This window comes from Pan troglodytes, chromosome 4 (assembly GCF_028858775.2).
Source record: "Pan troglodytes isolate AG18354 chromosome 4, NHGRI_mPanTro3-v2.0_pri, whole genome shotgun sequence".
In the NCBI taxonomy this organism is placed as follows: domain Eukaryota; kingdom Metazoa; phylum Chordata; class Mammalia; order Primates; family Hominidae; genus Pan; species Pan troglodytes.
Genome location: NC_072402.2, coordinates 81287642 through 81301633, shown reverse-complemented (window position 1 = coordinate 81301633; position 13992 = coordinate 81287642). Strand labels below are relative to the sequence as shown.

Below are 13992 nucleotides of genomic sequence, written 5' to 3'. Positions count from 1 at the left end.
AAGGAAAGTAGCCATACATAAGGAGAAGAGGGAAGATCCAAGTAGATGCAAAGGCAATAGGGACATGAGAGGCTAGACTGAAGGATGTCACCAGAAAGTGAGATAATGGAGTCAAATTCTAGGGAGAAATTAATGTAGGTTGGTGGCATGGTCCAAGGTTTTATCTTAAGATTAAGTGGCTGAGTGGTGACAATCCTTACAGTAGAAAAAGTCAAATAATTATATAGCTCAGGGTAGAATGGTAAGTGAAGTTCACCAGGCTGGTAACAGAACCTCGTGGAGAGAGGAAACTGTAAGCCAGGTTTCACAGCATTTGATAAAGCAGGTAATTGACCAGGAAATAAATAAAGAAGGAGTGGGAATAGGGTGCCAGAAGCCTCAAGGAGAAAGATTTTGCAAACAAAAAGGCAACCAAAAGATTTCATTAAAAATACTTTTTTTTTTTTTAATTTTTAGAGATAGGGCCTTGCCATGTTGCTCAAGCTGGTCTCAAACCCTCACTGGGCTCAAGCGATCCTTCCTTCTCAGCCTCCCAAATAGCTGAGACTATAGGTACATGTCACTAAACTGACTCCAAGCATTTTTAAAAACACTAAATATAATGCCAAATATTACAGTTGGATTCTTTTTAAAAAATTAGAAAACAGTTAAAATATTGCTTTAAAAAACTGTCATATATTTCCCTATATTTTATTGGGAGAAAAAATTATTTTATACCTTTTTTTCACTGTAAAATGAATTCAAGCACATGTCAAAAGATAAGAAAAAAATCACTATAATCCTACTACCTTAATGTAACTATTATTACAGTAATTTTTTCAGCAGTTATAATCATATTGCATTTAAAATTTTTTTATTGTTTTCCAATTAGCCATATGCATTTTTTAAGCCACAATCATTTCTCCACATTAACACACCTGCATGATATTTTGTCAAGTAGATTTCTAAAATTTATAAATCTGTTCTTCCATTGTTCATCTAATTTGGACTACCATAATTTATGCAGGGATATAAATCCACATGTATAATTTTACATTTCTGTGCCTAACCTGAGAAGTAGATAATTAACAGTATCGAAGGTGGGAAAGTTGTCCCTGAAGACTGAAAGGAAAATGGCAAGCTTATTTTCAGATGCACTATCTCACCAGGTCACTGACAAGCCAGAAGATTTACCTGGAAGAAATCTTACAAAACGTGGCATGAAATGAAATCTTGGGCAGCAGGGAGGACTGTCTTCAAACAAAGGACCTGAAGCAAACAAACGAGAAAAAAAAAAAAAGAAAACTCAGTCTTAAAAAACAAGCACTGCAACTTAATTTCTAAGATTTATGATAACCACAAAAACTACCACCAGAAGTAGAGGCATAAAAAATACCACCACCTCCTGCCACTCCTCCTCAGTGGCTAAATCAATCATTGGTAACTGCCACAAGCACCCAAGGAAGACTGCAATGAGGAGACTACAGGAAGGCAAGAAGAGCATCCTCTTCTTGCCCCAAGTAGCAAATACATACAGTAAAATTATTTTTAAAATTCAAAACTATCAAGACTTATTATAATTGAATTATTGTATGATATAATGTGACTATGTGTTCATTCTTTCCCATTTTAATCACTACACTAAAAAAAAATTGTTGAGAAATGCTATCAGTTTGAAAAGCCATTCATCAATAAATAAGTAACCGTTTGCTAGAATACGGATACTTCCAACCGCCGGGCGCAGTGGCTCACGCCTGTAATCCCAGCACTTTGGGAGGCCGAGGCGGGCAGATCACGAGGTCAGGATATCGAGACCATCCTGGCTAACACAGAGAAACCCCGTCTCTACTAAAAATACAAAAAAAATTAGCTGGGCGTAGTGGTGGGTGCCTGTAGTCCCAGCTGCTCGGGAGGCTGAGGCAGGAGAATGGCGTGAACCCGGGAGGTGGAGCTTGCAGTGAGCCGAGATTGCCCCACTGCACTCCAGCCTGGGCGACAGAGCAAGACTTCGTCTCAAAAAAAAAAAAAAAAAAGAATACGGATACTTCCAAAAAGTAAGCTACTATCCAAGAACCAAGTATCAAGTCTTTGAATCTATCTAGTTCACTCGAAGTGTCTGCGTGTGTGCATGTGTGTGTGTGTGTGTTTTAATGACTAACCAAAGTTTTGCATTTAAATAAACTTCCATCTTAGAAGATTTATTACAGCAAAGTTTACTAGCTTTAAAATATTAACTAATGGTAATTTCCCAGGTACACATATATCAAGGTAGTTACACATAATAACTGGTACCATCTTCAAGCTGCTACCAGCTAATAATAAGCCCTGTCAAACTGTATAAAGTAAAATCCATAGAAACTTATTCATGTCAAATGATAACAAGCATTCCTGTGAATAACACTTTTCTCTGGGTATTTAAAAAATAAGAGAAATTTCAACTATTTCCCTACAACTTTTATAAGAGTTTTCACATATATCATAATGTTCTTCCATAAACATTACTCTCTTCTTTAAATCCTATTACTTACCTTTAAGATTCCAGTCATATAATTCCAAAATATCTCTGAATAGGAACAGTGAAAAGAGTTCAAGCCCTTTCACACAAAAATTCTGAAAAATAAACCAAAATTAAATTACTGTAGTTTGGCAAAATATACATTAACTGAAGGTTCAACTTGTTCTTGTCAAGTGTCTTTAAAAGTGTCTGTTAAAACTATACTAAGACCATATAGTTTCCTGAAGAGTTTGGCCACTGATCACTAGTTTCAGACGGAAATGAAATAGACAATAATGCCATTAGGATTCCTTAATGTCAACTTAGCCCTTCTCAGTATACAAATAAAATAAGAAATTCAAAAAGTAAAGTCTCACTTATATTAATATATTTTTCTAATTCAATTATAAACTGTGTCAGAATCTTCTGAGGATGTTTTGTTAATTCAGATTATACATATGCACCTGATAGGCTTGTCCCCCACCCCTGCCCCATACATCCAGCATAATTGTCATGGAGTTACCAAAAAACAGAGGTCCTGTGTACCCAAAAAGTTCAAATAAGTAATGAATGCAAATAAAGGGCTAAGAAAATTATACAACTCTGCACCAAAATTTCTCCTGTAAACAAGCTAAACAGATGATATATTTGCAAGTGAGACTTATCTCATAATTCTTCCTCCTACTTGTTTTGCTCGGAGTTCATAAATCACCCTGCGTGAGATCACGCCAGAAGTCATAAACTTTTACAATAGCAAATGAAGGCATATGACCTTAAAAACCAAAAGGAAGTTAAAAAAAAAAAAACAAAAACCCTTCTAAAGCAGGAGAATGAAGGGGTGGTTCTTTTTCTTTAATTCTTTTTGAAAGGAAGGTACAATAAACAACACTTGCTCAGAATGAAACAGGTGCCAACTACGCACACATGTGATGCCGATCAATTTCCCCCTCCACGCTCCCTGCCCATGACAGAGCTGTCCCATTAAACAAGGTTTGCAAGCAGAGCCAGGGGCTCCGGAAATTGACCCTGACTCCAACACAATGTTAAGTGCACAAGCTTGTTTGCTGTCTAGTTGTTATTTCTTAGTATGATTTGTTGACACCACTAAATTCAAGATCAGACTATGAATCATTCTGAGATTCACATTAATCTTCCTTTGGAATTTTAAATCTCTTGCATATATTGAGATAAATCTGCTGTTGAGCACTCGCAATGAAAAACAATTAGGAAAAATATGTAAATATATGGGAAGAAAAATGAAGCAAGCATTGATCTTGTCATTGGAGATAACGAATAAGATTATTACAACAGCTATCAGATTGTTTCACTATTCCAATTTCCCCTCTGATAATGGCCAGTAACCAAAATCTGTCCCCTACGTAAAAGAAACTAGAAACAGATGTAAAGTTAATATCAGCAGATGTAACACAAGGAGAAAGGGGTACAAAAACAGGTCAACAAGTTGAAAATTGGCCTGAATTTTAACCTTGATACTAGAGCTACATTTCACTGACTCTTTCAACAGTGAATATGATACTTTAGAGATATTCCTGGCAAAAGCCAGATCTGGCCAAGTTCAATGCTTTAAAATAGTAGTATGGAACAAGCAAAAGAGCAAACTACATCAAACCACTACACAATCTTTTCCCTTACCTCCGGCATCATCTCTTCAATGAAATGAATCGTGTAGTCTATGTTGAATCTAATTACTTTACACAGTGGAATCTGCAATAAAAAGAAGTGAGGTTCAGTTCCCCAACGTCTCCCTGCAGGCTCATATTATACACGTTTGTTACCTGACCCAAAAGGCCATGAACCAAATGAGAAGGCTTCACCTTCATCTCAGCGGCTAACAACACTGCACACGAAGCTTGACCACAACTGCTGGATTTTAATGACAAGAACCCAGCTGGCCTGGCCTCGCCAAGAAACCTGCATAATGTGGTGCTTAATTAACAGTATTAGCAGCAGCAACACAAACATGACAAGAACCCATTAAAACCACAAATATCGCCTCTAAAGAATTAATAAAACCATAACCATAAACATTTCTGTTTCTCAAGTTTTTAAAATATTTTAGAATCTCTGGCTCCTTAGGCAGATCAGGGATAGTAGGGTGATAACTCATCATTTATGGATTCATAGGTCACTGAAAACACCCAATTCATGCTGCCCATCTGGCTCTTGAGCAAAGGCAATTGTGGTAATAAATATAATAATAACAAATGATAATAAAAATAATAATAGCTAACATTTTTTGAGCCAGGCAGTGTCCCAAATGCTTCACAATATTCATTCATGTAACCATCACAACATCCCTATAACATGGGTTTGGCTACCATGTCCACTGAACAGTGCAGGAAGCTAAGGCAGAAGAATCATCAGGTACCATGCCTAAGATAACAGGTAGCTTGGTGAACTGCGAAGTCTTTCTCTAGACTCCAGCTCTTAGCCACTAGAGTATACCCCTCTCATTACCTGTTCTAATAAGATACATGTGAAAATGAAGGAAGGCTCTGCATAAAATAAATCCACATCTATCTTACTTTACCAATGTATCATCAGACAATTGCCTACTGCCTACACACAACAGGTTTTCCATAAATATATTTTTGAATGAATTAAAGAATGAAAAAGGGAGGGAGATTACTGCAGAGAATTGGCTGGCTAGCTGGGGAAAATAACAGACCCAGAAGTCCCAGAGATGCGTTAACTGAGTTTTTCTGGCTGCTTAATCTGTCCATAAGATGATTTTATACAGATGTAATCATTTTCATAAACCACAGCAATCAGAAAGAAACAAATTTTAATTCTATCAGTGAAAGGGATGGTAAGAAAAACAGAAAAATAGTCTTATAATGCCATCTACTGGAAATCCTTTTCTCAGATACAAAGTTTAGTTCTTGGGGGCTTTTCCTTTTTATTCTAAAGAATAGTGGTTAATTTGAGTGAAATTCATAATAGCCATTATCATTTTTAAGTTCTACTTTGTTCTTTTAATCATTTAAAAATATTTAAGAGTTACAAAATTTTGCATGATTCAATGTATTTTTAAAATACCTATTCTTTGCTAACAACTATATTAGGTTCATAAGTACTCTAAAATAAGCTACAGGTCCTATCTTAAGAGGTAAAGATGTGTAAGAAGAAAGGCATGTAAGCAAATACAAACAGAATACAATGCAATGTAACTTCTAAGTTCAATTAAAAAACAAACAAGCAACCAAAAAAAGTATAAAGTACAAAAGAACCAAAGAGGAGGTAACATATGAGTTGTCTTCAAAGATGAGGAGGGGCCGGGCACGGTGGCTTACGCCTGTAATCCTAGCACTTTGGGAGGCTGAGCGGCGTGGATCAACTGAGCTCAGGAGTTCAAGACCAGCCTGGCCAACATGGTGAAACCCCATCTCTACTAAAAATACAAAAATTAGCTGGGCGTGGTGGCGTCTATAATCCCAGCTACTTGGGAGGCTGAGGCAGAAGAATCACTTGAACCCGGGAGTTGGAGGTTGCAGTGAACCAAGATCATGCCACTTCACTCCAGCCTGGGCAAAAGAGCAAAACTCCATCACAAAAAAAAAAAAAAAAAGATAGGGAGGAATTTTCCAGGTCATCCAGAAAAAGTTGAGGCAGAGCAGGTGTTTAGCTTCTAGAAAAATGGAGGAAAGGGAGCTGAGGAAAGAAGTAGTAATTTCACAGTTCAGACAGAAGTGCGTGGAGAGAGAGAGATGCCAGATGATCTAGAGAGGAAAATATGAACTCTATTATGTAGCCCTTACAAACCATGTTAAGGTCAGGGCTTATGGATATATGGCAACAAGAAATCATTCAAGTACTTTAAGTTACAGATTATCATCATTTACATTTCAGATGAGACACTGTGGAAACAGTGTGGGAATGGCTTGTAAGGGAACAAAGAAGACCAGACTGAAGTCTAATGCAATAGTCCAGGAGCCAAATGAAGGGAAGACTGGAAAGGAAGAGAAAAATTTTAAACACAGGAGATATTACTGAAATATACAGTGACCATTCTGATGTGGGAGGAAGAGTGAAGAAAGAATTGAGGATCATTTCTGGGTTTCTGGCGTAAGTGACCAACTAGGTTACTTAATTCAGGAGGTTGTCCCCTTAGTACCTCAAATTCAATATGCAGGGAAGATGATGAGTCTAGTTTCACACAGGTTGAGGGTAAAGTATCTGAGGAAACATCGAGGAGGTTCATTTCAAAAGGCAATCTAAAATGTGAGAGTGGAGTATTAATACAGAGGTACATGTCACAGCTATTAATATTGATCTGGTGGGGATCAGAATATGCATGGGTGGAAATGAACTACTCAGAGAGTAAATAGGAGAGAAAACAACCAGAGCTGTTGGGAATTCTCAAGAGATAGGCAAAAAGCAAATGTGCAAACTTTCTTCCTTGCTATCATAGGAAAAAGCACTCTGCTAGATGATTTATGCACGTACAGTCCTTTCTCCATTTCATTTTAAGTAAAATCACTTCTTGGAATTCCTTCTCTGACCTCTTCTCTTTGTATATACTTTATTTTCTTTTGGGCTTCCATCCATACCACCAGAGCCCTTCTCAGACACACAAATTTGGAAAGGCAGGATCTCCTCATCTATTCAAACTGTAATCTCTCTCTAAGTGTCAAGAACAGCTTGTTATTTTGCTACACAATGGTCAACCAAGAAACTGTGTAACTTCAAAGATCACCAAAATACCTCCCAACAAATGCCATCAAATAATATAAATGACTACCATCATGTTTGAATACTTAAAAGAACATCCTATACTGACTTATACTCCTATCTCACCCTAGCAAAAAACTCAAAAAACTAAAAAACTCTCCAAACCTCCATCTTCTAACTCTACTACTTCAACACACTGATTGACCAAATCCAGGGGTCAGCGAGTCCACTGCAAATGGGAAGCCAACTAAAGTGGGAGGGAAATGATCCAGGGGTTCTCCTGTGCTTTTGAGAATACGACAAAATACGGTGTAACTCATACATATACCTTACATTTTTTTTCTTTTTCTTTTTCTTTTTTTGACACGGAGTTTCGCTCTTGTCGCCCAGGCTGGAGTGCGGTGACGCGATCTTGACTCACTGCAAACTCCGCCTCCTGGGTTCAAGCAATTCTGCCTCAGCCTCCCGAGTAGCTGGGATTACAGGTGCCCGCCACCACACCCAGCTAATTTGTGTATTTTTGGTAGAGACAGGGTTTCACTATGTTGGCCAGGCTGGTCTCAAACTCCTGACCTCAGGTGATCTGCCCGCCTCAGCCTCCCAAAGTGCTGGGATTACAGGTGTAAGTCACTGCACCTGGCCCTTTTCCTTTTTTTTTTTTTTTTTAAGAGACAGGGTCTAGCTCTGTCAACCAAGCTGGAGTTCAGTGGGGCAATCAGCTCACTGCAGCTTCAAATTCCTGGGCTGAACTGATCCTCCTGCATTAGCTTCCAGAGTAGCTGGGACTGCAGACAGGCATTACCACACCCAGCTAATATTTTTATTTTTTTGTAGAGATGAGGTCCCCCTAAGTTGCCCAGGCTGTCTTGAACTCCTGGCCTCAAGCAATTCCCTTGCCTTAGTGCCAGGATTACAGGTGTGAGCCACTGCACCTGGCAAATACACATATCTTTAAAACTTCAGATAAGTTGTCAGAGCTCTTAACATCAGGTATTATAATAACAAATGTACTACATAAAAAGGTAAAATTCTCCCAGAATGCTCTATACTCAGCCAACAAGGCTTTCAATCCACTTCAATTCAAGACCTTAAGAGAACTTATAGAACTAGATTTGGTGGAGATTCTATCATTACCATCATTTGCATGACATGCTTACTGACATTCTCTCTCTAGCAAGAAAAGGAATCAGATTGGTAAAGCAATTTAACAATTCTTTTCCTTAGGAGTCTATTTCAAATTCAAGAGGCCTTTGATGGATCTAATTCCTATGAACTGCACCACAGTCAGCTTAAAACTCTATTTTTATCAACATCTCTAATATAAATGATAGGGTTTGTCATAGAATAAAGTTCTCACCGAGAACTTGAACATTTACATAAAATATATGCTGAAGCCAGGAATTTTTTCTGTCCTTTTGTTTTATAATGACAGTAACGACTGTGACTAATTTAGCATCAGTGGCCTCTCAGGCCAAACCTTGTGCTGGGGGATGTTTTTAAGAATGATGTTTTCTACTCACTTTTGCTGTAAACCTAAAACTACTATTTTTTTTTAAAAAGTCCACATTTAAAAAAAATTATGTCCGATTCTCACTAAAACCCCAAGCATTGCTATCATTAATGAAGTTCAAAGAATTCACTTGTCCAAGGTTAAAAAAAAAAAGGATTCGAAGAAAGATTCAAACCCAGCTCTGTCTGAAATCCTTTCCAAAGAGAGGTGCCAGTATTTATTATGTGCCAAACACCATGGTAAACACTTTTCATGCGCCATCTTATTTATTTTTCACAAAAGCCAATGAGATTGTTCCCACTAATACCCTAATCTTACAGATGAGAAAGCCAAAGCTTATAAAGATTGAAATGTCAAATCGCAGAGCTATCACTAATTTTAAACCCTGGTCTCTCTAAAGCCACACTGCTATCCTTCTTTGTTTAAGGTGATCCTAAAAGTCAAAATAAGATCTATATTACTTCTAGGGAATCAAGAAATAAGATGAAGAATAGTTTTAAGTATTTTCACGCTAACTAAATTCTGTGTATTTATAAGCCCTCTGTGGGGAAAAAAGAGACAGGCAGTAGATGGTGGGGGGTGGAGAGTAATCAACTCTAAGGCTATGAGATTTGGTGTAACAAAGGGTTTCAAAGTTTGTGACACTTGAAAAAAAAAAAAAGCAAAGAAATCATGAAAATTCAGAAACCTCTTAGTACCTTTCCATAAAGATTATTTAAGAATGGCCTAATACTATTGCTTTTCTATATTTATTTATTTGAGACATAGTTTCACTCTTCTGCCCAGGCTGGAGTGCAGCAGCATGATCTTGGCTCACTGAAACTTCTGCCTCCCAGGTTCAAATGATTCTTGTGCCTCAACCTCTCAAGTAGCTGGGTTTACAGACGCACACCACCACGCCCAGCTAATTTTGTATTTTTAGTAGAGACGGGGTTTCGCCATGTTGGCCAAGCTGGCCTTGAACTCCTGACCTCAAGTGATCTGCCTACCTCGACCTCCCAAAGTGCTGGGATTATAGGCGTGAGCCACCGCACCCAGCCCATATTATTGCTTTTCTACATTAGTGAACAGATGGTCCCCCCGAAGAAAAACGTAATATATATTATGAAATGATTTTATTTTTACATTACAATGTAATCATCTTCTCAAAGAAAATTCTCTAGGATAAAAAATACTGTGAAATAAAGAAAATCTCATTAGGAAAACAATTTGTCTTAAATTAGCATCGCTGCTATGGAATCATATCTACTTACATAGAAAAAAAGAATGACAAAAAGGGCTAAGGTAAGGCAAAGATTTGAGTCTTAACTGTACTCTCCAATGGAACAGAATTTCATCTGTGAAGTAAACAGTACTAAAATAATTTTTCAAATTGCAGATGTAATTTCACGTAACCAAACCAGAAGAGGTTAAAGAACATTCTATTTGATGTGGATATACAATAGCTACAATTCAGTAAGTTCTACAACAGCATCTGTACTGGGTCAAGTACACTGCCACACATCTGTTCCTGTGCCACTGCCAGCCAATTCACTCTACATCCAACTGCAATATGAAGTAAGAAAGACAATTCCTGGGACTGTGAGCATGGAGATGGAAAGATTTTGACTCATGGATCAGGAACTTCCATTTGAACTAATTACCAACAAAGCAGACTTAATACCTGTATAAAAATATCATGAATCCATATGTCAAAGTCTCTTGAAGACATATTCCTGGGATTCAAAAGCAGAAAATGTATTTCACGAATTCAGGCTCCAAACGTTCTGAATAAGCTGTTTCTTTTGCTCAGAGACTAAACAATGGCTTCTCCTTAAAAGTTTCTTTTGAAGAACAACCAACCCAAAATAGCTTTAACACATTACTCCACAGTTTATCCTCCTTTTCCAATCTTTCACACTCTCAAAATGTTACTCTGACACATGTTTACTTACACCATTTAATGCAGACCGAACCCGTGACTCATTAGCACAGATGTCACAATGCCACCTGATGCACTGCTGCAGACTTCCTGCAGCTCATTTACAATACAGAGGGATGCAGAGGAAATGTTTCTTAGGAGGCAGATGACAGGAAATGTTTTGACTTTTGGAAAGAAGGGTTGAAGGAGGTACAAGGAAAGAGAAAAGCAGCCAACTGGCACATACTTACATTGGTCAGGGGGGCATGTGCAAACATAGAAAATCCTTCAAAGATATACTCGTGATCATCGTATTCTATAACAGTTGGCCTGTCAGTCTAAAAGCAAACAGAAACACGAACCCCAAATTAAATAAATGACATGAGTTGCATATGCAGAAATCCATCAGGACACAAAGTAACCAATAGAACATAAGGACTTCCTTTCAGACACCAGGGAGAAGTTTATACAAAGTTTAATTTTACATGAAATTATCTGGCTTCAGATAGTAAGTATAATATTTACGTACTTAGACAATGAATGATGTAATATTATGGGTGCCATAAATAAATAAAAGGCTATATTAAGCTTCATTTTCTGGGAACTTGTTTATTTAATCTCACAATACTACCAGTTCTGTTCTTAATGAACTATGTTTCTGAACTAACAGAAGTCCTAACAGGAGCAAGGTAATAACACAGCTGACTCAAATGCAAAGTGGAAAAAGACTCAGCATCATAAAGTGGAGACTAGCAACAGCCTAGAAGTCTCTCAAAGGCCTCTGGGTGCCAGAAGGTCAACCCCTCATAGCTCTATTCCCAGCCTCTCCAAGAAGTCAACCAACCAAACACTGCAACAAATCAATTCCCACACAAGTTCAAAGGCCTTAATTCCCTGAAAATTGGATTTGTAACTAAATAATACATATATCAATCTAAGCATGAAGGCCTCTATTCCTTATGCCATTCTTATAACCCAACATTTTGTGTGTGTGTGTGTGTGTGTGTGTGTGTGTGTGTGTGTGTGTGTGTTTGAGATGAAGTCTCACTCTCTTCCCCAGGCTGGAGTGCAGTGGCATGATCTTAGCTCACTACAGACTCTGCCTCCCAGCTTCCAACAATTATCGTGCCTCAGCCTCCTAAGTAGCTGGGATTACAGGCGTGCACCACTATGCCAGGCTAATTTTTGTATTTTAGTAGAGATGGGGTTTCACCATCCCTACTAGGCTGGTCTCAAACTCCTGACTTCAGGTGATCCACTCGCCTCAGCCTCCCAAAGTGCTGGGATTACAGGCATGAGCCACCAGGCCCAGCCATTTTTAACCTTAAATGCTAAATATGGCAGTAATTATTAAGACTGATGACCTATAAGACATATTTCTAACACAGATATTAATTTCATTCGTTTAAACATTATCTATTAAGAACAACTTGGAAAGAGGGGGAGCAAAAGAATATCGAAATATCTATTATTTGTTTTGCCAATATTATTGTTAATTTATATTTGAAAAACTTCACAAAGATGGTCTAAATTAAATAAAAGGAAAAGAAAGCCAGGCACAGTGGCACATGCCTATAATCCCAGCTACTTGGGAGGGTGAGGCAAGAGGATCACTTGAGACCAGAGTTCAAATTCAGCCTGGGCAACAAAGTGAGATCTCACCTCTGAAAAAAGAAAAAAAAAATGAGCAAAAATGGTACAGCCACTTTGGAAACAGTTTGGCATTTCTTCAAAAAAAAATTTTTTTTTTGAGACAGTCTCACACTGTCGCCCAGGCTGGAGTAAAGTGGTGCGATCTCGGCTCTGCCTCCTGGGTTCACGCCATTCTCCTGCCTCAGCCTCCCGAGTAGCTGGGACTACAGGTGCCCGCCACCATGCCCGGCTAATTTTTTGTATTTTTAGTAGAGACGGGGTTTCACCGTGGCACCCGCCACCACGCCTGGCTAATTTTTTGTATTTTTAGTAGAGACGGGGTTTCACCGTGTTAGCCAGGATGGTCTCGATCTCCTGACCTTGTGATCCGCCCATCTCGGCCTCCCAAAGTGCTGGTATTACAGGCGTGAGCCACCGCGCCTGGCCACCATTCACTAATTTTCAAGAAATGTGGAAGTGTTCTATATTTTCTTCCCACTCCATAGCTCCAACATTGTTGGCTATTATGAATTTGGCTATTAAGTGATGCCAACAATATTTAATGATAAAAAGATATAGCAGTATAGTGAAGAGGAAGCTGAAAGAAACGTCATCGTGAAAAAGGCCAATTTCTCAACATAAAAATAAAATATTTTTCAAAGTAAGAACATTTGAGAACAGAATCAATAACTTTAGCCTATTCACATTTTACTCTATTTACATTTTAAATGATATGCATGTGATTCTTTAGAAACTTACTAAAAAGTTCGTAGGCGGGGAGACTGTGATCCGGTAGTGGAAAAGTCTGCCAGCATTGTTGGTCATAGGACGACAGGGCTTGATGGCCTGAGGGGAAAAAAACGAAAATCAGTTTACAAGTAAAGCAAGAGTACTTTTACTTAAAAATATATTGTATTTCCTAGATTCACATCTAACAAAAGAGGTTTTATGTCTGTTCCTTCACAGACTGGTAGGAAAGAACAGTATTGGCTTTGCCATACCTAGACCAATAAAAAAGGGCTGGCCAGTCTCCAGCTCTCAGTCGCTTCCTCAGGTGCTGGTGAAGCAAGGATGACCAATAAGGCCGCAAATATCTGAGGTTTTGGGGCCTCCAAAATATCATGAACTTGGTAAATGAGCAATTATCATCCATGAGGGTACCAGGGGGACACCCACTGGACTGCTAGTACACATAGGTGGCCTTGATGAAGACTTGGTGTTCTTCCATCTGGGTCGGTGGGTGAGCAGGCCACGTCAGTTGTAAGGAGGGTCTGAAGGAACTCATGAGGCTTGCCGGAGATGGGCCCATTTGGGAGTCCCCTTTATTGCAGCTGCCAGTAGAAGTAGCTCTGCCCTTGTTGCAGACAGCTGGACAGGGTCTTGTCCTGTGGGTGATGGGCCTGGGGAGGCCAAGGAGAGCGATGCCAGGTGTCTGAACCTCTGGCTACAAGGTGCCAAGTTGGGGCTGGGAGAGATGTGAGCTGCAGCTGGAAACACTTGGTTGGGTGGTTGTGTCTTGGCATTTTCCAGCATGGCAAGGGCCCACAGAGCCTGATTAACTTTGGAGACCAAGAAAGCTCGTTTGGCCTGTGATGGGACTCACCTGAAAAACAACTGTAAAGTAGGGCCAGGAACAGTGGTTCATGCCTGTAATCATAGCACTTTAGGAGGCCAAGGTGGGAGGATTGCTTAAGCCCAGGAGTTCAAGACCAGCCTGGGCAACAAGGCAAAACCCTGTCTTTACAAAAATTAGCCTGGTGTGGTGGTGCATGCCTGTGGTCCCAG

The 13992-nt window shown here is 39.0% G+C and overlaps 1 protein-coding gene across 36 annotated transcripts in view; it reads right to left on the bottom strand.

The window, feature by feature from the left end:
• The window catches only part of DROSHA (drosha ribonuclease III), a 131214-nt gene that overhangs the window by 81338 nt on the left and 35884 nt on the right, over positions 1–13992 (bottom strand). For all 36 annotated transcript variants that reach the window (XR_010157262.1, XR_010157264.1, XR_010157265.1 and 33 more), the window contains 5 exons: positions 12967–13053; positions 10827–10913; positions 4127–4198; positions 2508–2589; positions 1174–1248 (listed from right to left, as the gene is read on the bottom strand). Coding sequence is in view for 32 of the 36 variants with exons in the window: in XM_016953489.4 (XP_016808978.1) it covers positions 1174–1248; positions 2508–2589; positions 4127–4198; positions 10827–10913; positions 12967–13053 (403 nt within the window). In the remaining 4 variants the exon portion in view is untranslated. The remainder of the gene's footprint in view (positions 1–1173; positions 1249–2507; positions 2590–4126; positions 4199–10826; positions 10914–12966; positions 13054–13992) is intronic.